General features: G+C 34.6%; 2 protein-coding genes across 4 annotated transcripts; one reads left to right on the top strand and one right to left on the bottom strand.

Moving 5' to 3' along the window:
- The first annotated feature begins 4,805 nt into the window (after positions 1–4,805).
- Positions 4,806–8,398, top strand: LOC127879496 (uncharacterized). Of its 2 annotated transcripts, XM_052426350.1 has the most exons (8): positions 4,807–4,995; positions 5,263–5,301; positions 5,390–5,419; positions 5,863–5,976; positions 6,224–6,394; positions 6,548–6,718; positions 7,049–7,210; positions 7,694–8,398. In XM_052426350.1, exons 1-8 carry the CDS (start codon positions 4,974–4,976, stop codon positions 8,314–8,316), a joined length of 1,332 nt encoding a protein of 443 aa, XP_052282310.1. In that variant the 5' UTR covers positions 4,807–4,973; the 3' UTR covers positions 8,317–8,398. The 2 variants fall into 2 exon arrangements, with proteins under 2 accessions (XP_052282311.1, XP_052282310.1); XM_052426351.1 differs by lacking the exon at positions 5,390–5,419 and having other exon boundaries at positions 4,806–4,995.
- Positions 8,399–11,171: 2,773 nt separating this feature from the next.
- Positions 11,172–23,309, bottom strand: LOC127878064 (uncharacterized). Of its 2 annotated transcripts, XM_052424470.1 has the most exons (8): positions 22,127–23,309; positions 19,794–19,969; positions 17,011–17,904; positions 16,591–16,724; positions 16,041–16,123; positions 15,339–15,382; positions 12,552–12,642; positions 12,138–12,335 (listed from the first exon to the last, which is right to left on the bottom strand). In XM_052424470.1, the coding sequence occupies exons 1-8, from the start codon at positions 23,103–23,105 to the stop codon at positions 12,274–12,276; spliced, it is 2,463 nt and encodes an 820-aa protein (XP_052280430.1). In that variant the 5' UTR covers positions 23,106–23,309; the 3' UTR covers positions 12,138–12,273. The 2 variants fall into 2 exon arrangements, with proteins under 2 accessions (XP_052280429.1, XP_052280430.1); XM_052424469.1 differs by lacking the exon at positions 15,339–15,382 and having other exon boundaries at positions 11,172–12,335; positions 22,127–23,287.
- Between the last annotated feature and the right edge of the window lie 2,156 nt (positions 23,310–25,465).

The following is a 25,465-nucleotide window of genomic DNA, read 5'->3' as shown; positions in this document are numbered from 1 at the left end:
GTATATTGATGATAATTTAATAACGTGTAAAGTTCAAATAATTTTACCAAAGTCTACAGCTGCCCTGGATGATATAGTTGAGGCACATGACAGCCTTCGGTACCACTACTCACCTGCCACAGCCCTACCATCCAGTTAAGCCTGAAACACGTGCGAAAAGTATATATGAATAAGCGTTTTTGAAAGCAACTCTTTACTACAGAAAAGGTTAGTCAAGTATTTCTATGACCTACAAGATTGAAAATGCGGTAATGGTATGTCGTTTATACACAGTGATGAAAAATGGATGCTAATGAAATTCAATGAGTGAAATGGGATGAGCCCAATACTGGGTACACAGTGTATGAACATAAACATGATTGATATGATTCATAGAAATACTGGTGATAAAAGTGATGATGCAACAATGCACAATATACAACACAATCAATAAAATACACAAAACACAACACACTTTCCACTATAAATTATTTTTCACTGCAGTGTTGCCTCTACGATGCAGGATGACAACCCAAGTGTCAGCCTTAAGCGACCCCGCTGCTGTCATCCTGAAATCAGAGAGGAAACACATAACAGCAGAAAGAAACTTAATATACATATGTAAGTATATCACTAAATATTGGCATAAATTGCAGGATTCAAATCTAATCTAAACTCAACTTTATTATTTGCATTAACGTCACAATAAGTACCCCATATTAATTCAAATTTCTCAGATGGCAATCTTTTAAAATCTAACAAAATACGATATTTTAATCAATAAATAAGTTTGCAAATAAGATCAAATGGACTAAAAAGTTTATTATCAAATTTAACATCGTGTCTTGTTTTTCAAATAATTTGTCTTGACTCTGACAGCAAAATTTAAAAAAAACATAATTAATTTCATGACCATATGAATGATCAACATTAAGATAATGAAATTTTTTAAGAGACAGTTTTCGATTGTCTGCAGTTTATACATGGATTAAAAATAATACGACTTTATTTATAGATGTAGACATATAACACTCAACAAATAAATGATATATAGTTTCTGGTTTAGAACAAAATGTGCATTTACTAGATCGTATCATATTTCTTGAAAACAGAAATTGGTTGGTTAAAAGAGCATTATGAACAAGTTAAAAACATGTTTTCCTACACTCAGGATCTACTTCATTGGAAAATTGGAAAAAAAAACATTTTTAAAGCTATTTTTTATATTCTACAAATGTACAAATGTGCAATCCCTGACAAGTTTTGGTGAAAAATTCATATTTCAATAAAGTAATTATAAATTTCTTTAACAGTCCAGAAAGAATTAACATTTGATTTACAGTGTTCCAAAAAATCTAAAAATACACTTAAACATTTAACATAAAACGGGGGAATAATTTCACTATGGGGAATATTATTAGTTGCAATAGAAGAATTATATTTCTTCAATTGCAAACCTGTCAAATAGATGAAAAATTCTACCCAAGGAGAATTGTAGTTATGGATTTTTAATTCAAAATTTGGAACATTAAGGCCACCTTTTAACATGTGTAAATACAATGTTTTTCGGGATATAGGCTCTAATTTTTTGGCCCATATAAAGTTGAGGAAACGTTTTTGAAACATGTTTATATAACGACTAGGTACTATTTTGGCTTGTATAATATATATTATTTTTGAAAATACAAATGTGTTCGAAATCGAACTTTACCCTTATACGATTTACCACAGGCTTTCCATAAATTAAGAATTCTTTCAAAATAAGATAATAAATCAGAAATAAATCATCATCTGTTAAATCATTACCAAACTTGTAACCTAATAACTTGCAATTTTTTGCCCAAGAAATGCCGAAAGGATGATCAGACCTTGATATCCATTTCCCTAAAAACAGTCCACAGCTTTTCTTATAATTTACCTTTGACCCCGAAACCTTTTCAAAGTCTGACACATGTTTAAAGAATAAGGACATTGACTTTTCATCTGATAGACAAGTGGTACTGTCATCAGCATTAAGGGACATTTTTACATGAAACTTTCCACCAGGAGTTTTGAAACCATTTATATTTGGATCATCTTGAATAACCTTAGCAAAGGGCTCTAAACATAAAACATAAAAGAAGGGGTGATAATGAACAGCCCTGACGGACTTATCTTGTCGATGCAAATGGCTCAGACATATGTCCATTTACAATGACGGATGACCTTATGTCTTGATACAAGACCTTTATTCAATGTATGAAAGAGTCATTGAAGCCAAACGATTGAAGAGTGCTAAACAGAAAAGGCCATGACACCCGGTCGAAGGCCTTCTCCTGGTCCAAGCAGATAAAACAAGCTGTTATATTTTTCTGCTCGACATAACTTATTATATCACGAAGTAAATGAATATTATCGAAAATAGTTCTCCCAGGTTTTGAACATGTTTGAGATATTCCAATAATAGAGGGCAAAACCTTCCCTAACCGTGTTGCCAAAACCTTTGACAAAATCTTCCTATCAATATTGAAAAGTGAAATTGGTCTGTAATTTTTAACAGATGTTTTATTACTGTAAAAAGCGAAAGACTTTTTCGTGAATGTAGTGAAACCAGAGTTGACTATATTTACCTGGTGCAGGATTTTATACGACAGGTGTATATTTTGTGAAATGTATTTATAACTGATACCTTTAAAACAATACAAATGAGTTCTTAAATTGTGTTCTGATAAATGTGTATTTGAAATTATCTATGTATATATATATATAAGAAATTTAAAATACGATATTTAAATGGATGTAATAGAAATGTTGAGTGTTTTCCCTTTGTTAAATATAAATAATCACTTATCAGGTAAAAAAGGACACAAAACTCATGATAATTGAATTTGTATTAATTATTTTATAAAAACAAATTGACTAATCTACGGGTTGCAAGTTAACTCTAAGCAAGTTTACTCATTTAGATACAAATTAAACACTTCTGTTCTGGTCAGCGAGTATTTGTCGGACGAAGTTAAGGGTTTTTATTTAATAACTTACTAAATAATACGAAATATCTGATAAAAAAAATACTGATACATCCTGCGTTTGTCATACACTAGCTAACCAGTAGTGTTCAACTTGTGATTTTAATTCTATTGGATTGATATACATATGGTGATAATGTGAAATCGTTTAGAAGAAAAATGTATTTAAATCTAAAAAATTTGTTTTTCGATACACGCAATATTGGAATTTTAAGGCAGGACTACTTAAATCAATAGTACGCTTTGGTATAACAGGTACCGCATGATTTGTTCATTTATCACTATTAAGTAGGCTCGCGCAAGCTCCACGTGTCCTCAGGTGAATCTGTATATATTTATATAAAAAAATATTTACTGAGCCTTTATGTAAACAATATAAAGAAGTGAAACTCCAGCTGCTGGAGCAGTATTGAATTTTCATTAAAAACAATTAGTTGGTCCTTTATTTAAGGCAAGTGACCGATTGCCCAAACAGTACAAAACAGCACAATACAGCACAATACAAACCAACATAAACACAAAATATGAATAAAGCTGGGGTCACCGCCTTGGAACGGTCAATGCAAAGCATTGGGGGTTTAAACCTGGTTATAGAGCGCTCAACCTCACACTTGGCCCAGCAATATTCATAATACATTCAAGTGTAAATAAAATTTAACGTCATAGCATTGTAACTCAAATTAAACAATAATAAAAGGGAATTAAAACGCATTCAATTTAATTACTATTTAATTACTCAATTGCATTGAAGATACAAGAGTAACAGAATTACAACTTTTTGACGAACGATCAAATAAAACTATTAACAATTGTCAACTACATTCCTTCTTTATAGAAAAGATTTGAGAATGTAGAATCATAGAGTTAATATCTCAGATAATCATCGCGCAAATACAGGAAGAAGCAGCAATAATGGGTGTAAAAATTCCATATTACATACCTTGGTTGTTTATGTGACTGCTAAACAAATTAAAAATAATTAAATCAAACAAGAAACGCCCATCAGAGAGAAAATATAAATAAAATGGAACGTTGTAAACCCAATGACCTATGCATGTAGATTACAACTGGGAAAGTCGGTCGTATGACGTCACAAAAATCCATAATGACATAATGACGTGAACAAATTCCAAGGGCAGTACTAAATAAAAATATTAATCGGGCTGTGCTACTAATAAAACAAGTTTACGTGATTTAATATTAAGAAGCAAATGAATACAAATGGTAATTCCATTAAAGCGACATTATTGGAATCAAACAGTATATAGGTGTTTTGACAACTGAAGACAGAAATGATTTGATGTACGATTTGAGTCCAAATGTAGTTTATATGCAGATTTGTTCATACGACACAATGACACAATTTTATTCAACAGTGACAAATGCCTATAATGTAGTATTCATGCAGATTTGTTCATACGACACAATGACACAATTTTATTCAACAGTGAAAAATGCCTATAATATCACTAATGATTCCAAATTTTAAGGGAAGAAAGATATACTGAATCGAAAACCATCAAACACGTGTTTTTAAGTAAGACTTATTTATTCAGCAACCAATTAAAAAAGTATATAAAATATATTTAAACAATCTGTTTTAATAATATTGCGTAGTTGTGAATATTCACCCTTCAAATGAAAAGCACATTTAATTCATATTACTGAAAACAGATGGCTTACAAATATAAAACGTCGAATAATCAAACGTGTAACATGATAACCTGAATTACATGACGCAGTGCACGAACAGCATTTTATTTTAAAATTGGATAACAGCTTCAAGTGCTACCCTTTAAGATAATGGACAAGTTAAACAATCTTCTTTCAATTCGTGTAAGATAAAACATCCATTTATTTCAAACGCAATTAAGATTTGTTTATACGTTGTCTTGTTGTTAGAGAAGATCATTTGTCGATCTTGATAACGGTTGACTACATGGATTTAATTATCATTTCTGGAGCAGACATCACATCAGGTTGATCATGCAATCTGCAGTTATTTCAGGTATGTTGAATTTAACTATAAGTTTACAAGCAAAATAATGTATCCCGTTCTTGTAAAGAACGTGCAATAGATTCGAAAATTAACAAATTTTATTTTAACAAAATTAATACTATCAACACCATATCAAAGTTGATATTACGGTCGACTTGTAACATGTGATATTTTTGTTCTTTGGTCAATTAAGTGAAATGTTAATTATATGGTGTATGGAATTTAATGACACGAGATTCAATCTAAAACATTTTATACATCAATCTATCTTTTCAGGTTTTTTGCTCTTGACAGTGGCGCTTACGACATCAGAAGGTAACACATAATAACAATCGATTGTACAACGGTAGCATTCTCTCGGAATTGTTAGTAATACGTATACAACTATTAGTTGATGTTACAGGCTTTCTGATCGATTCGCAAACACCAGCTCGTAAGTGTGAATCATTTTATTTTTATATAAAAAGCATGCAGGTAGTCGCGTTATATACTTATGTTTTTATAACTTTCTTTTAATGCAATGTGCTTATCTTGAGGTCTGTACGTGAAGCAATAAGTATTATAATGGACATATGCGAAAGTATTGTATATCGCAGACTGTAATATTCAACATTCATACAGCGAATCAACAATTTGCCCAGGCGTTGTTAATGCTAATCTTATGTTTTACGAAGTTTCATTCTGTTCACAAATAGTGAAGGTCAATATAATATAATTTGTCTATGCCCTGACATAGGTATACCGAATTAAATAAAACTGTATATTAACGTTGAATTAGATTCAAATGTTCTCTTTTATGTTAAAATGGTATAAACGACAAATACCTATACTTACACAGGCACATAATTGTGACTATTACTTGTGTTGAACATGAAGCTTGCTTAGACCAGCAACCGAACTGTGACGTGTTGAATACTACCTTCAACGTATGTAAAGACCTTCATACTGGAACAAATCTATGCAGACGGTACTGTGGCCTGTGCAGTGTTGGTATGATATTTCTTTTCTCTTTTTTTAGTTTGCGAAATCTGTTTTGAAAAAAAACACACTACCTTAGCTTTTACTTAATTAGTAAATGTATGTTTTACTTATCTTACCTCTGTCTTCGTTCGATATTTTAACACATGCAACCATGAACCACTTATTGACTGCATATACTATAGAAAACAGATTGTCCAAATGCATGCATAATCAAATGCAAGTGTATATGAGCATTTTTCATGTGCTTCATTGTCAGTTCACGGTGGTTGGTCGGTGTGGAGCGCTTGGGGTGTCTGTGACGTCACATGTGGCAATGGAACTATGGCGAGGACAAGGGAGTGTAACAATCCAGCGCCTATCAACGGAGGGGACGACTGTCAGGGATCGAAACAAACTACCGGACAATGTCTTCTCTCCACATGCCCAAGTAAGTCGAATATTACGGTTCAAAAGTTAATATACAACATTTCTATGCCTAAAATAACGAAGCAACAGATTAAAGTCAACAGATTTTGATGAGTGGATACATAATTTGTCAGTTGATGAAATTCGGTACAAGTCAGCTGTGTTTGTTGTCTAGCCCATGGCGGCTGGAGCGCGTGGAGCGAGTGGGGTTCGTGCAGTGTCACGTGCGGAGTGGGTCTGAAAAGACGTGACCGAGTCTGTGATAATCCATGGCCTTCACGTGACGGCAACCACTGCTTTGGGGACAATATAAACTATGAGATATGTTTTGAACCCTCTTGTGCAAGTAACCTGATATGACAGTAATATAGCAGTTCGTCTTGTTAACACGTAAACGTTTAAAATCTAAATAGATCTGTAATTTCCAGTTCTCTCGTATCTTTTTAAAGCACTGATATTCAGAATGAGGTATACAAAACATTAAGTAATGACAATAAACATGTTAAGATATCAAGTCGTGTATTTAAATGTAAATATTTTCTTTATGTAGAAAGTTAAATACTTTAATAAGAAACCTTGCATAATTAAACAAAGATACGTATACAACATTAAAATGTGTTGTTTAGTGATCTTGTATCTATATTGTTCATCATACCTAAAATAAGCAATGTTTCAGACTGGTCATCTTGGGAAAACTGGAGCTCTTGCTCCAACAATTGCGGACATGGTCTGCAGAAAAGAACACGTTCCTGCGTAGGATCAACGAACATGTTATATTCGTGTTCCGGAAGCGATGAACAATATATCAGTTGTCAAACTACTTGCAGTGAATATACAAGTAAGTAAAATTTAAAAGAAGTGAAAGAATCATTTGAGAATACATCTTGTTATCCTCCTTTAGATATTAGATATTTTCGTAATTCCATTAAATTAAGGGAGTATTTTTATAAACAAATACTCAATTCGAAATGCTATCAAATAATATTAATATAAAACAAAAATACAATCTTGAAATATTCTGAACTGAATAATGGGGCATATCATATCGCAATAGCGATATGAACCTTTTTATTTAATGCTCATAAGACAAGTGTAAAGTGTTTTATTAACATAAAATAAGGTTATCAAAAATATTCAAACAATAATTAAAAACGTATGTATATTAACACAAATCGAATAATAATTACTTGGTACCAGACCGTTCGAATGATATTGGCTGTTTCATTGCAGTTGCATAATTGGTATGCGTGTGTCACTGAAATAGTATTGGTGGTATTGTTTTATGCATTTATAAACATGTAAGGCTGTACTTATCTTCTAGGAAATACCACGTCGGCGTTCACAGCAACTGGGTTGCAAGGAGTACAAGAATACCCTCTTGTCTTTCCGACGATATTGTTGAATGATGGTGATGACTACAATCCTATTTCTGGCGAATTCACCTGCAGAATTGCGGTACTGTATTTCTTTGTAACAAGTCTTACAAAGACAAGAGAAAGTTCTAGGCATATAGACGGAGTATATGCCTATATCCAAATAAATGGGGTCAATCAGGTTATGACAGTAGTTGATCCAATTGACATTGCTGACGCTGGAAGTTACATGGCGGGAACATCAGGAACATTCCGTCTCAGGAAGGGGGATAGAGTAACAGTATATGGGTTGTCTCGCTGGTATACACCAGCATATTGCACCTTTTCTGGATATTTAATAAAACCAGACTTATGGGGAAAGGGAGCAACAATTGTGTGCATCTTATATATATTCCAGAACTGTATCTTCATTATGTTAAGCCTTGGAAAATTAAATATAAACGTTGACACACAAAGTGAGGACTTGTCATGTTTTGGAATAGTATATATTACAGTACATGCATTTATTAGTGTGGAAAAACAGGTGAGCGTGCAAATTATTAGATGTGTTTTCCTTAATAAATACATTTGAATAGATCAATTTGGCACAACAATGTAGTTGCTTAACGTGTATGTCCACTAAAGACACATTAAATATACAAATTAAAAAATAAATAAAACCACGTGTTTGTCATAATTGTGTTGATCATTTTTATAGATTATGGTAATGACAACAATTTTATTAAGCAAGGTTTCATACTGAGAAATATTCATTTAATCAAAATCTAGCAGTATTGTTTTGGATATATTCAACGGAAAGCAATCCGTTCGTTTGACGTTACAAATATTAAACAGTGATGTAAGCAATTTTAACGCCGATTGAGATATCCGATAACCAAAACACGTGTAAAGTGTAAACCTTTTTTTAATATAACTTTATTTGCACGAAATCTGTTTTGAAACAATACTGTGAACACGTCATTGTTCCTTAAATTTTCAATAACAAAAATCTCCAAAAACACGCGAAACTATAACAAGAGGAATTGATTTAAGAAAAACAATTTCTAAGTAGCAAAAACGACACCATTATAAATATTATTTTTATATGGAGCTTAGCAGCTCTTCTTTAACATCTTCTTACAGTATACATGTATGTTATTTTTTAATGTATATCTTTTTTTACAAAAGATTCATGGTAAAATATTATTTAGCCGTTAGCATTTAAAAGCGGTATTTAGTGATATAAATGAACACATGAAGAAATATTACAAAGACTAAGATTCTCGGTGGAGATAATTGATAATAGCATTAATATGAAATCAAATATCCTACATATTCTTAAACATGTCTGGATTTATATCCTTCATTTTGTATTCCTAAAAAGTATCATTATCTGGATAATATGTTGTACTTAAGTGCTTTAGTATCATTTAGACGAAACTTCAATAGTTATTAGTAACGCTTTACGATAATCGGAATTTCTTTCAGTTACTTTCCAACTATTCGAGACAAACACTGCATACATTTATACACAAAATATGTTTTAATATGACGATGTCGTGATAGAAAATGAAAGTTTATACAACAAATATTCGGATATTGGCACAGTCACGTTAAGATTTGCATTTCCATAAAATGACTACCACGGAGAAGTGCTGTTGTAGCTGGTGAATACCAATCAAGTGGACGCGATAATACATCGTGGAAGCGAAAGCGAGCAGTCAGGAAATACGGACATTTGTCAATTATACAACCGATGGGTGAAATTTCACGTGGATGGACAGGTTTATGTAAATAATGCCGGACATCTAACTACCTTTAATTGCCCAATGCTAATTAATTATTATGATGAAATGCAGCTAGGAGACCAGTCGAGTTTCAAATGCAAAAAGTGCTGTGTTGCACTGCTGATATTGAAACCATATAATATCATAAGTTGTGCACGACAATTTTCTACAATAACATATTATTAAACTGTTCTAAAAAGAAAGCATTTTTCTCAGTATTTTAAGATATTTATGAATGTAAAGGAAGTGAACAGATAATTGTTTGATTTGTTGTAAGTGTAAACGTTCTCTGGAGGTGACCTTAGTTATATAAACGTGTGTTTTAGTTTGTCGTGTGGTAATTGTTGGTGTTTTCTATCCTGAGTTAAATTGTTAGGCAATATGTAACTTGCCATTAAGAAAAGATCCCGTAGTAATTAAATGCTTAATTTTATGCTGATGCAACTGGGTGTTATCATTGTTTATATATGTGCCTTTTGGATCACCGTTTTGATGTCTCTGCATTGTATATGATCATCTAGTCTCCTGTAATTGCTAGCTTAACAGTAGGTATTGACGTTTTGTTAACTGCTAATTATTTAGAACATTAAAAATCAGAATATGGAATCAGGGGACATCATGATGGGAGAAACTTGTGAGCAAGTATCGTTATTATCCGATAGGTCTCATTTAAAGCGATAGACCTATTGTCTTTACAAACAGGATAATTAGTTAAAAACATAACCTTAAAATACACATTGCATACCGACTCCGCGGCATAGTAATTATGTTTTTCGATTACGGAGCAGGAGGTCGACGGTTCAAGGTTTTGCCATAACCTCCTTGGCACTTGCTCCACCTCTTTTAGAAAAATACAAAATAATCTATTAGATCCTCAAGAAGCCAAAGTGTTTGTGCATACAGCAACTAGTATATGTTGAACGCAATCGTTTGATGTCATTCGCGTATCAATCTGGTGGACACTTTTCACACAGTCAAAATAAATCGATTTGCTTTCAAAAACTCTCCATGACACAACGTATAAAGCTCCCCACGTTTCCAAATGGGATGTGATTGTATGTGTTTGTACATTTAACGATGAATTAAGCTTCGCTGAATCTCACTTCATTGCCCCGATTTTTTTAAATAATTCGACATATGTTAAAAAACACCAAAAAACTTACTCACCATGTAAAATTATCCGTGAATTTTCAAAACATCCGGTCCTAGCATTGGATCATTTATTAATGCGTCGCAAAAAGAGGTAACGCCCGTGATTAACAGCCGTGTGCAGGTTACGCTCAGAACAAATAGTTTCACCCAATATTTTATGATTTTATTTCCATTTCCAAAAAAACGGCGTCAATAAACTTGACCATTATCCATTCTACCGCCATATTGTCAAAAGGTATTAGTAATTAACTATTTCCATTTCAAACTTCTACATTCCTTGGGAAAAAAGTGACTGTAACATACACTACTTAAATGTGCATTCTTTTGCAATATTGTGTATCCCAATCTATTATTTACCATACTTCTGTCCATTTTTCATTTAATATCATTCTGACTTGTTGTTTTTTTGCTGTTTTCTTTCTGTAATCTCGCTGACATTGTGAAGACAGCTTCCTACACGGTCTATAAGGAGATACGACCCTGGGTTTATAAAAAATACAGATAGATGTATTTGACTAAAACCTGTATTCAACATTTACGAAATACTAATATTCTCGACAACGTAGACTTTACACAGTCACACGATTCAATATTCATGATCTTGAAATACTTTCCGACAATTTAACACTCTTAGTACTATCCGTGATAAAGGGAAACACATTCTGTGTTATACCTACGCCATCTGATGTTTAATATTTCAAAAAATATCTTGTCTACTTTGTCAATGACGACTGCGTGTATATAACGTAAAAGTTTAAATGTAATTTGAAAAAAAAACATATTAGTTTGTATTATATCCCAATGCATCTATTAAAACATGATAACTCTTCAAAAACAATGGAAGCATTAGGCATGATATCTAAGTATACATTCATTAAATGACAGTTCACTTGTCTTAAGTACATTTTTTTTAAATCAAAGTGCTGTCATATACCAACTGTCTTGTGTACTAAGAACTTATTTTCTCTGTATGCTAAGAGTCGATGTTATATTATATGAGACCACTTATTTCATATTTCACAATTAGGTGGTTGTTAAAACAATACTTGTAGTGCATTCTGAACATTCTAACATATAACTGTCATTAATTGTAAACGGAAGTCAATACAATTTAGGGCAATACTGAAATATGAAGCAAATTTTTATTTACAATGTTGATAAAAAGCTTTTAAACGCAATCACACTTTCTCGATATGACTGCATTTGTATGGTTTTAATGTTCCAAACGCAAACTAACTGTTACGATATAATGGTCATTGTATCGTTTCAATGTTCCAAACGTAATCAAACGTTTTCGATATTAGTGCCATTGCATTGTTTCAGTGTTCCAAACGTTATCTAATGGTTGCGATATAACTGCCATTGCATGGTTTTAATGTTCCAAAAGCAATCTAACGTTTGATATGTAAGTGTCGTTGCATGGTTTCAATGTTCCAAACGCAATCTCACGTTTGCGATATAAGTGTCATTGTATGGTTTGAATGATGATCGGCTTCCCCAACTTGTGACTTTTTCTGACGCCAATTTATCATCGTCGTTAATTGGCTTATACTCGCGTAGGTATCTGCAATCTTTGAGAAGGCGTAATGATGTCGCATCAGCTGTGGGGACTATTTTTCTGTGGACTGGCCGTGTATTCGAGTCCGATGTGTGAACTTTGAATAGCATACCGCTGAAACGAAATAACAAGCTTATTTTAGTTGATATAGTATTATGTATTTTACCGGCCGCAAAATATGGTAGTCCCAAAGATACTGATCGTTGATAGTTTGTTTTACGCAGCTGGAAAAGAGTCACCACACTGTGACCTCAACAAGGGTGCCAATATATGTTTACTACACTGGAATTTTGAAATTATTTTGAGATTGACGCTTTTAGGTTCTCTTACCTAAGTGTTTGTCTAGAGTTGGAGTTGGACTCGGAAGGATATCGAGACGTCGTACGATCGGCATGGGTCGTGAACTTGGAAGAATCACGCTCTGAAAAGTATAGATTTAAATGACACAGGGTTGATACAAGTAACACTCAACTGGGCTCCAACCACTGACCCCCTGGAGTAAAAGTCTATCTAAGATCACTCGGCCATCCGTGCACATACAATGAGTGGTGTATTTTATACTGTATGTATTTTATACTTTATATAAGCAAACCTCGTAGTATCACAAAATATAACGACAAAAAGAGAACTCTCCAAATTATTCAATCGTTTCGCGTTGCAACGTTTTATAATTGTCAGGTTTTTAAATCGTCAAAAGATGCATATAATGGATATTTTAGAGCATGTTAAATGTTCAGTATTAATGTTTCCTCACAAATATCATAACTACAACGAAAATTTGCCAATCTGAAACTCATTTTTTTTATTTCGCCAATTTACCAAAACGTGAAAAGGCCCCTTTAAGTATGGTAACAATGATTTAACAATACCCTGGAAAGTATCCGAAAATACACAACTGTAAAGATCCAACTGAATATTAGCATTGATTACACATAGTTGCGCGCATAACCATCGACGACGCATGTAAGATAATATTAATTGCTTGTAAATTGACTGTTCATCACATACCAAATACATTACATCGTCTCTTTTATAACAACATTAAAAGCCCATACATAATCAAAATAAACGAATATTTCGTACAATATTTCGAAAAATAAAGTTATCACATAAAAAATCAATGTTCCTTATAGCAAACGCCAAATTTGAATGCTAGATGTGGTCTGGTAAAATATATTAAACACGATACAAAATGCTCTTGTTTTTTCTTTTTTGTGGGACAGTATATTCAACACATGTTCATGTACCAAATCAGTGTTCATGTGTCGTATGAATAGATATCGTTGCAGGAAATTAAAATGGAATATATTGTGCCACAAAAAATAAAAACGAGCATTTTGTATCTCGTTAAATCTATGTTACTATACCACATCTAGCGTTGAAATATTGGCTATTGCTATGACGAACACTGATTTTTTTATGGATTAAATTTACGAAATATTCATTTATTTTGAGTAGTAGTGTTACTGTAAAGAAAAAGCTCCTTCGTTTGCTTTATTTATGACTGCGTGCCATCATTAATGATAATAATAAAATACGTCGACTACTACCACTGAGTAACATGATTTTAAACAAACATGCAACATATACAAATGTTTACAAGCAATATAATTAAAATCTTAACATAATAATTAATACAAATTCTCGCATAAACAACAGACACATCGGAACATACTTAAAAAATAAAATTGGATTTACTACAAACATATATGAAATCAAGTTAAAGGTATAGCCGCAATAATGGATCACGTGCTTTGACGAATTATTGACATTTCGAAACAGAACATAAAAAATTGATTTTATGTTAAGATTGTTTTCGCGACGAATTCTACAAATTAATATATTTTTATGTAATATACAAAGAGTCGGATATTTGAGAAGTTGTGCATTCTAGCATTTTTATGTTTACCTACACGTGAAGAACATATCACAGTTTACATCAATACTTTTACCGCAAGCCTATCTAAGCAGCTTTACAAAATAAAAATAAATAAAAGTTACTTACAATATGGCCTTACATAAGGACCAATCCATTAATAAAACATCAGTTACTATGAAAAGATATCCAATTAAAATACAGATCGTCTTGTTACAAACCGATGAATGAGGATGAAAACAATGTTACCAATGAAAACGACGCCTCCTCGCTCATTCGCCATAAACTCTATTTAATATTGGGACTTGTTCACAGAAAACGATATTTTGTTTAGTATTTAATTATTAAGCATACCAAATGCAAGTAAAAGGTTCTAAACAGGCAATCGAAAATTTAATATAAAAATATATCATTGTTCCTAGCAGGAATCGTATACGGGACTATAGGGTCAAAAGTGTGACCCAACCAATCGGCCATTTTGGTTTACCCTGATGAGTCTGTAATATAAATTCGTTCTGATTTGATTATTCGTGGGAGCTGTGTCCTTTTTTATTGTCAATAGGTCAGTCTGTGAACATGGCCCTTAAAAACATCAACCCAATCAATATAGAAGTAGAGAACAGATATAAGATGTAACTGTCGAAACCTTACGTTCTACCAAACCATAATGCTAAGGGACGTAAACAAAAGAATATTCAATTAAAATACGAATCAATGTGTGACTGTGTCTGATTCTTATGGAGCATTTAAATACCTCCAAGTAGAAAGTAACCTATTTTGTAAATACGTAACAGATAAGAAACATTCAGTTTTGCTAGTTGCTGGTCTCGCATGCAATCTACTTTCAATGTCTGTTAAAAATCAAATTAACGACTTTCTTTGTTATACAAACATAAAATAATAATTGCCATTTCGATAACATGTGTACGCGAAACGCCTTAGGTGTCGGTGCGTAAAAACACTATTATGACAATTACTATCACATTTCGTGAATGACACTACTCCTTTCTCCGTTAACTCAAAATGTCAATCCCGAAAGCGTTAATAGTGACTTTTTTATGTCTATAATCAGAACATATGTGTGCAATTAGAGCTAGATTAATGTTTTTTTAAATTATGTATTCCATCATCACTCATTGCATCGAATGTACCCCATGCATCCCTCATCGAAGAATTTGCCCGATATAGCCGGTTTGAATGAGGGTTTCGACAGCTACACAATAAAGTGGAGTGCAACCTACTTGTCCTCTTTCTAGTTTGAGACCGCTCTGTGTCAGGAATGACTCTAAGGAATTATATACGACAAACATTATATGAGAACCATGGACTAACTGTGACGTGAGGGATTCAATAGTTAGACATTAAAACAGCAAGCATATGTATGTTTGTGAACTATAACACCAAGTTCAATTAGTGTACCTCAAGCTATAACTCCCTATCATTTGTCCAACATAATGTGATCAGTGTTCGCTAAATAAATAAAAAGCGAAACTACACAAATACACATATTCAAAATACATCAAACTAATGAAAATATAAAAATATTGAATGAGGGTTAACAAGTCATCAAAATAAGTCGCCTTAACAAATTACTAGTACATGTATATCGCTTTTAAAACTGTATAGTTATATATTAATTTTTACTTATGAAAAACGTATACAACTTAAATGTTTTATTTGTTTAAAAGGTTGTATAAAACAAAATATGCGTATGATAATATTCAGAATGTTTCATTTAAATTGTATTATATCTCTAATTTAACAAAAACGACGGTACATGTATTGTATGCACATTAAAATGTTTGCAATCATTACGAATATTAATCTTTAATCATGTATGTTCTAAATCCAGTATGCATCTCGGGTGACGATAGGGCGTTGTCTTTAATTCAACTATGGGCTGTAATAATGTGCAAAACAAACAGTAAGTATTATGCATGTACCTTTGTTGAACATGTCGATAAAGCGCTTCATTTTCACATTCTGCTTTAAGATGTTTTCCCGCTCTTGTTTCAACAGTTTATCTCTGAAAAAGGTTTGATCAAAGTGCCAGTAGCGAAGGAAGACTGTTGGCGACAAAAAGAAATCAATGGAAAAAGCCAGGAAATGGTACACAAAAAGGACATAATAGTTGAAATTGAGATAAGTGTTCGTAATGCTATTGAAAGAGCGAACAAAAACGCCCATGGAGTGTATAAATTCTATCGACTATTAGTTCTTCGTAGCCTACAACGTAAAAAAAAAGTTCACGCGATTCCAATACCCAAAATTACACTTCTTATGGCTGTTAGCTTTCGAGCTTAGACCCAAAACGACATGTGCATTGAAATTATCTTAACTGTTATTAAGGAACTATATGTACGTTCAGAAAGCAAAGGTCATACAACCTTCCAATATAACGCGCGTCCACATGAGTCTGACATTTGCATCCATATGAGTGTGACATTTGCGTCCATATGAGTGTGAAATTTTTGCCGTGCACGTGTTAAATACCTGTAGTATTGTTCCTTCAAGGACGGGACCTCGTGCATATTGACACGTGGCGAGCCGAAAGGCTTGATTTTGCCGCTCTTGGTGCGTTCGTATTTCTGGACCGGTTCGCTCGTGACGATATCGTGGATCCGTTCCTTCAAAAAGAACAATCTGAATAAAAAGCAGACAACACGAAATCGCCATGAAATTAATTGAACAGTTGTTATTGTTTCTATTTGAGATAATAACAACTGTGTCAAGAAAAAATCAATAAGTTTAAAGCACGTTTAGCTGAACACTTTTAGCTAGAATAGACGGCGGACATAACGGGAAAAATATAATTATGAAACTAAGAAGTATTTTATATGGATCTATATATCAAATATTGAATAAATCATCAACAAAACGATGCGCGCACATTAACGGCTGCACACCACAAACCTGTTCCCGTTCCCTTTCCATTTTTTGCGCCAGTAGAACTTGGCTTAAGTGAGTACGCGGCTTCCGTCTCGGGGTCGGTACCGCGCGGTGAGTGTTCGGCGTGTTGGGTGGCGGCGGGAGCTCCGCACGGGCGGTCGAGTCCGCCTTCCGGCCAAACACTGCGATACTTGGGTGTTCGTGCATTAGCACGCCTGAGCGTTTGCTTTGATCTGCGTCTAAACTGTGCCTACCGCTTTCAGATTGACGGTGCCGTAAATCTTTGCTAATTTCCGCGAATGTTCTGTCCGACGCTGACGTCTCGTCCGCAGAATGCCGTGAGCTGCCACGCGACGTATTTCCGCCGGCGCTATGCGTCGGCCTATCGCTTATGCTTGACTTGATATAGAAACTGCGTTCTTTAAATTTTAATGAGAATGGATTCACTTGAAAATGGTAGTTTATGGCCGGTAGATTGGCTGAGATGTTGGTTACTGTGGGGAAAGAATGCGACGTCGGTTTACACGATACGCTGTTCTCTGCCTTGCGATGTAACGTGGTTTTATACTTCGTCAGTGTAAGAGAATAATCACCGGGGGTAAGTTGTCGCGTCCTTCTGTCTGTCGCTTCGGTATCGCTATGTATAGACGCGGCGTCATCTGAATCGCTGGAGCTCTCGTACCAGGTTTCGCTCTCGAAGCCGTAAGCGAAATCCGTACCGCTCTCGTCTTCTTCGTCGCTGCCGAAATTACCGCTGTTCGATTTTGCGGAGTCCTCCCTCGTAATGGATCCCGGTAGTTTGATCACCAGCTTCCGACGCCCGGAGGACTGAGGGGAAGGGGTGAGGTGACGTCGGCGACAGCGACCTTTCTCGGGTCGGTAGGAGTCTTTATTTCCACTTCGATTGCTGGATTTATCCTTTGAAAATTAATAATAATATAATTACACATTATAGTCCATTTCACGGGCCTTAATGCCAAATGGATCTAACCTCTATCAATACATTTTAGAGAATAAATACTTCTTTGACTTCCATTTGACGATTTTTGAACTATACGTTCTATATATCTATTAAGTTCAGCGGTAAATGCCGCTAGATTATAATTATATTCCATGTACATGGTGTTTATCTGTTTGACGGTATCATATCATATAGCATTTCTCGTTTCACTTTTGTCTTTACTCAATTAGCACTATATGCAACGTTTATCATACAAGGCATAACAAGTGCACAATCTAACTGTTCTTTGTTTGGAGAGTGCTCGTTCAGATACTGTCTAGGACGCACACATTCAATGTTTTAAGTCACCATGATTCTTTAAACCTACTAACCGAAAGGTAACGATAAAAAACGATTCGACGAACAAACCATTTTAATGATCGACAGGCACATATCCTACTCACGCTGTAAACCTACTGTTCAGCAGTATTTGATCTGGATAAATGGATTCGTTTAAATTTTTGTTTGTACAATAGTAGGTTTAAACACACTCTTTATGTTATTTACCCCTATATTTAAGAAGTCAAATCGACGTGTCCAAATGTTAACTTATTGGTTATGGTCATCACTGAAGGTGTGTGAAGAAAATGTATCAGCCCGGAGACGCAAAGCGAATTATCAAATTGGTATGGCCTAACGGCGAATAATAATTATATCGGTTTCTGATAATTCAGCGAAAATTTGACAAAACAAAACACGAGCGCGTCACTTGAAAAAGCATGCAATTGTGATAAAAATTAGCCCCACGTGTACATGCAATGCATGTATGATAAAAGAGATGGCCGCTTAATGCGCTAACATGTTACAGCTAACATGTTTTTATTGAAACTCAAACGCACACCGGTCATGCGGATACTTTGATAACTACAGATTACCATTAGGGCCTTCGTGGCAACACATTAAAATCCTGAGGGCGACAATGCGATAGTGCGAAAGTACAATGGCGACAATGCGATAGTACGATGACGACAATGCGATAGTACGATGGCGACAATGCGACAACGCGATAGTACGGTGGCGACAATGCGATAGTACGATGGCGACCATGCGACAACGCGATAGTATAATGGCGACAATGCGATAGTCATATCGTACTGTCGCCATCGTATCGTCGACATCGTACTATTGCATTGTCGCCACCGTACTATCACGTTGTCGAACTGTTGTCATCGTATTATCGCATTGCCGCCATCGTACTATGGCGTACTTCTGTTTTCGAAGTGCCATTCAGTTATCGAAGTATCGCCATGACCAGCGTGAAACTTAAAACTAATATGCAGATAAGTATCCGCAACGATGATAGTGTTAAAAAAATACAAGAGATAAAGTATTAAATTATTATTTATTTTCTTATTGTTTTATGTTTGTGTTATAATTCAAATGGTTTTTGAAATTCTGATAGACATGCCGTATCTCAGGACAATGTTGAAAGCACAGAGCGTTTTTATCTTGTTCAGAAACCTTACCTTAGATAAAATGCGTTAGATAATTTTCAAATTGTATACGGTATATATTTTTAACAAATTATACATTGTCGAATATTCTGAATGACATTATGTATGTATATATGTATAAAATATTTTTTTTCATTTAGAATGTATTCAACATTTTAACATTTTACTTGTACAAGGAGTTGAAAGCATGTGCATTGCGACTTGTATTGTCAATGTTCACGCGAACAAGCTTTTTATTATTCAGCCGACAATCAAACAATTTGATCCTCTTATCTGCTGGAGTAAATTTTACCCAATACATGTTTAGGATAAAACAAAGTTTAATATTCAATTGCCGCGTTTCTAATAATCACCGAGGTTTGAGTTTCCTTGTCGAATGTTTCTGGATGCGGTCTATGCACGAAAGACGCTTGAGACCCAGTCACTTCCGGTAGCAAAGGAACGCTATCGCTGACGTCAAAGATGTTCCGTTTGGAGATGCTTCGGTTTAGCTGATTAAGGTGAACTCGTTTTCGCAGATGCTTTGTTTCTAAAACATTTAAAAACATTATGTTATCTGATTGAGACGATAACCAATGTAATAAAGATAAATGTCCGCCATGCTAATAGCTTCCAATTAACACACTGAATTGAAACCAAAAATCGGTTGGTACAATACCTTTTGCAGTGGTTGTTACCGTCGTAACCGCTAGGGCGATCTTGGTTCGCGCTCCAGTTCCACTCGGAACATTTGTGTTTGGTTTGCGGTCATGATTTTGTTATTGTGGGATATCCTAATGGTACTCCCAAGCCAATGACCAATTTTAAATCACAATCCAGTGCATTAAAAGATGCTAGGGTGTGCAACAACAAAATACAGTTTGCCAGAACAATCGACGAATATAACGTAATTACGGCAGCACACTCCAGCCGTGAAGTTAAAGCTATTAAACTTCAAGAATAAAAATAGGCTCTACGGAAAAACGGGGCTTAAAGCATGCGCGTTAAATGTCGTCCTATATAAGCCTATTCAGTACACACAGGCTAATCAGGGACGACACTTTCCACTGTTATGGCATTTTTCGTTTTAAAAGAGTCCTTGTTTAGCAAAAATCCAGTTTAAGCGAAGAGTGTCGTCCCTGATTAGCCTTGATTAATTATATTCTAATGAGTTTATACCAATTCGATGATTGTTTATATGTATACATAAAGAATGACGTTCAAGTTTATCATATTCAACCCACTATAGTTATTTCAAATAAACGCCGTCTAATATATATCCATTTAACAGCATATACCTTCCGTTGAAGAAGCACTTTAAATGTCCAGATTGTTATTTTAAAATACTGCATTTATCTCAAAACCAATGATAGTTAAAAAATTAAAGTAACACCAAGTCAAATCCTATTCAAATCTGAAAATAATTATCAACAAGGTTCTACTACTACGCAAGTTCATCTAATCCGATTCGAACATGTTTACAAAAACGAATATTTCAACGCATTTGTAATCATTGTTAACAATGAGTCGAGAAGAAGTTTAGAACGATATGATGACCCTTAGGATTGATACTACACCGGGCTTTGTTTTCCAAAGACTGTTCAAATATGCTAACGTTAAATAAATAGTACGAATGTAAGCCGGTTGTAAGAGTGCACTTAAGGGTCGATGGGGAAATTTATATTCGTTATTTGGATTTGGTGTAATCTTTTGACCTTGTATAATTGATCGTTGTTGTTTTTGCAACACATCTTATATACATTTTAAAGTTTAACGCCGAAGTGGTCTCCTGTTTTTGTACAAAAGTGACGGACTCAGTAACCCAAAACATGACATCATTTGTGACAACCATCACGTTCTTTAATAGATACCTGTATTTTATTAAAAAATAATGATTTAAAATATAATTGTTTCTTCTTCACCAAATTTATATTTAAAAATATATAATTGAGATAATATTTACCAATTAATACCAATTCTAAAACAAATGGAGAAATATTAAACGAACTGTAATAAAAAGCTCAAACCGTTAGTGATGTGCTTTCCATATATTTATTTATTTACATTTATTTCAATAAAAAGATGAACAGCAAACATCATTTGTTAAATATATTGGCGGAATGTAACTTAAATCCATTTCTGTTAGAACTTGTTGTAGAAATACAAGTAAAAGTATTAGTTGTTGTTGTAGTAGTAGTAATAGGTGTTGGTATTGTTGTCGTTTTTATTGTTTTTGTATCTATAATGATAATAGTAGTAGAAGTTGGTTGTTGTTGTTGTTGTTGTGGTGGTGGTGGTGGCAGTGGTGGTAGTGGTGGTGGTGGTGGTGGTGGTGGTAGTGGTGGTGGTGGTGGTGGTGGTGGTAGTGGTGATGGTGTGGTGTTTGTGTAGGTTGTGGTTGTGGCGGCGGCAGTGGCGGTGGCGGCGGCGGTGGTAGTTGTTGAAGTAGAAATAGTAGTAGTAGTAGTAGTAGTAGTAGTAGTAGTAGGAGTAGTAGTAGTAGTAGTAGTAGTAGTAGTAGTAGTAGTAGTAGTAGTAGTAGTAGTAGTAGTAGTAGTAGTAGTAGTAGTAGTAGTCGTAGTAGTAGTAGCAGTAGTAGTAGTAGTGATTTTATCTATATAACACAGTTCAGGCATTACTTATTGCAGCACCTGATAAACAAATCACATTTGACGTTATTAAAAACGTACAAAAAAGAAACTCGTACCACGTTCGTCCTCCATGTCTACCTCTATTTCCACGTCGCTTTCTTCTGGTATCGTCTCCATACGGGGTCCATGAGCTGACACCAGTCTCTGGTCGAGACCCTGAACTTCCGGTAGTGTCTCGTGGTCACCTTTCTCGTCGGTGGTCGTGTCCTCCTCCTCGACATCCTCATCATCGTCCTTATCGTGAACGTTGTTACCATCATTTTTAGTCTGCTCGTATTCGCTTTTGTTCCAATATTGTCCTTTTCTAGAGTTCGTTTTAACTTTGACTTCCGTATCATTTTTATTTGATGCTATATGCATACAACTGGAAAGTCTAGTTTCTTCGTTCGACGTATCTTCCCCTTGGTCGCCTGGATCATACAAAGTCACCAGCGGCGATGTCTTACCCTTAAAAAGTTTCCCTCTTGATTTATGTTTTCCACTGGCTGCTTCGTGAGCTTGATCTTGTTCATTTACATCCGGGACAAAGTCATGTCCATCTGTTCCGGTGTTTCGATATCCATTAACCAGGTGTTTATTTCCGGACACGCGAAGGAAATCCACGTTTCCTTTCGGGCCTCTAAGGTGATCAGGACTTATTTCACCGCGCATTATTTTACGTAATATAACATTTTCTCTGAATTTCCGTAATACTTTCCTGCACAGTGATTTCGTCCGGAGCTCTCGGAGTTTCTCGCGAATTATTTCCTTTTCACGTTCATACTGGCGCCGTCGTGATTTTCTCGACTCTGTCATTAGATGTTTTTGCGAACGAAATATCTTCTCCTGCTCACGATTTAAAGCCCCGATGGTAAACAATTGTTCTTTAAACCAAATATCCAACTGATGGCCCAATTGGTTCACATTCGATCGAAAATTATGGCGAACATTAGGCTCGAGCTCGCTTCGGCGCATGAAGCGTAATCTGTACAAGTCATCTGCCAGTCCCTTTGTTAAGTCAAAAGGAAATTTCACTTTCTTTCGGCGGACTCCCATTCTGTTTTCGCACAAATTATCCTCCAATTATTATCCAGTTATAGTTTGCGTTATTTGCTAATTAGTGTTATTGTAATGCTGTAATCATCCGCAATGTAAGGACGTTTTGGCTTGAATTCAGTTGTTTTGCAATATCTGTATTGAAGACACAGATAACAATGGCCAAGTGATGTAGTGAAAAGACAATCGTAAATCGGTGTGAATCTTGGCGATTTTCTTTGCAAATAAATCTTTGAGATCCAGATAAATAAATAAATTATCCGCAGGGTATCCGGACTGTCAAATAATCGCGATACCAGAAATAAATGATAATCTTAAAGAAAATTCATTACTTGTGATTTCGGTTATTGTTTGTATAATTCCTAGTGGTTTCGCGTCCGTTTTACTTAAGGATATCATAGTTTAGCACTCAGTGGTGACGACTTTGATAAAGCGCCGACACATTCAAGTATGATGTATAAACTCCCCTTCAGGATATTACAAACCCCTAGTTAGGATTTTGATAAGGCGCCTAAATGGTTCGATTGTCCCTCTTTATGAGCATTCAAAATGAACTCGGATCTGGACAATGAAAAATATACAAAATACCGAAGTTCATTTGAAGCATTCGCGAACGACAATAAGTAACAATGAAACGTATGCAAATAAAGAATCAAAATTGCGGTTGTCGTGATTTCCGCATTATAGAACGTACTATGGCAAGAACACATCAAAGACCTTTAGATGTTCAGCGGCGATTGTGATTGCTATCGTATAGTGTTTGTACGCTCCACATTTAATACATTTTAATCACATTTATTTCTATCCAATTATGTGTGCATATTGACAATATAATATATTGATATTTCGAATTAACTTTATTCGATTTAAGCATACAGTATGTGGGTGTTAAGGTAAATAAGGTCGTGTCTTTAGCTATTAGGTATGATAATATTATTGTAGTAATTTAGATCTGTATTTGGCTTGATTTATGCCAAACACGCATTCATTAGACTTTAAAATAAAAGGGAATATCACATAACCGGCGTGTTCCGATCGGCTGTGTCGCACGAGATTTTTGTTCTATGAATTCCAGAATCCCGCAGTGGCAGTCGAATTCACACGATTGAAGATTATAAAACAATACACTTGTACACTAAATTAATGCGCTATTCCATATATATTACATTTAATGAATATTTAATATTACAATAGAGATATAGAGCGGAATGGAGGATCTAATAAAGAACCAAATGCCTTCATGAACCAAACATATGAAATACGTTTCGTCAAAATCCTTCAACGAGGATATGAGCTATAAACAGAACACAAATAAGTGGTTCAAATATTTGAAATTAAAAAATTACCATGTCCTTTGGCCGGCTTGACTGGCTCGTTCCTTCTGCACATGGTTGTGATGCCGTTATCATTTAAAGGGACTTGTTCACAGTTTCGAAGATGCAAAAAATCATAGATAACACAAAGAATGACTGTTGCAAGGATATCTTTTAAAGAGTATAACGTCCGCGTTATGCGAAAATGGGTCTTATAATAGTCGCGCCGTCTGGAGTGTGGTCCGAGTGCTAACATGTCCGCTTTAAAGTCAGTCAAGGTCCCGTGGTCTCATCAACGGATATCGTAGCTTCTGACCGGACTGCGGAGTGTAATACGGGGGTCAGTTAAATGTTACAAACAGCAATGCCATGAAGGCTTACCTACTAATTTTCATTACAAAAGTTAAATGTGAAATAGTGTGAATTCTGCAGATTTGCTAATTGATCTGAACATTACAGCGGTTTTATTTGAATGTTTCAAAGGACTTTGGAGACCGGCGGACAAATAGTATTCATTTACCCTTAGCCGCTTCGAAATAAATTAGATTTAAAAAAAAGCTTGATGAAACTGTGGCTGAACATTTAGACTGCTTGTTTTTCCTCGGTCAAATAACATAACAGAATAAAATGGCTTATGCTATAACATTTATGCATTGAAATAGCTTAAATCAACGAACATGTGTACAATAAGTGTTATTTTGTTGATGTCGTATTTTGTTGTAGTTTAGTGTTTATTTTAATCAGATAGACACGGATAAATTATTTGACCTACAAATGATCACGTTTTATGCAGATGTACATTTTGTCCTTTAAAATGTATTACATGTATTCAAATTCATGTCCCATTATTAAGTCATTCAGCAATATGATACAAAACTATATATTTATTTATCGTGGCGATTACTTATTATCGTCTCCTGTGGAATGTATGTAACAAATCAAAAGTAATGCCTACTTATCTTTCCATAATGACATAAAATACGGTACATTTAATATATATTGTTATAAAGGGGTTATTATTACAATATGACAAGTAATTGTGCCTCC

The sequence above is a fragment of the Dreissena polymorpha genome, chromosome 4, assembly GCF_020536995.1.
Source record: "Dreissena polymorpha isolate Duluth1 chromosome 4, UMN_Dpol_1.0, whole genome shotgun sequence".
Classification (NCBI taxonomy): Eukaryota; Metazoa; Mollusca; class Bivalvia; order Myida; family Dreissenidae; genus Dreissena; species Dreissena polymorpha.
The sequence above is the reverse complement of the archived record's forward strand: the minus strand, read 5'-3'. Positions and strand labels throughout refer to the sequence as shown.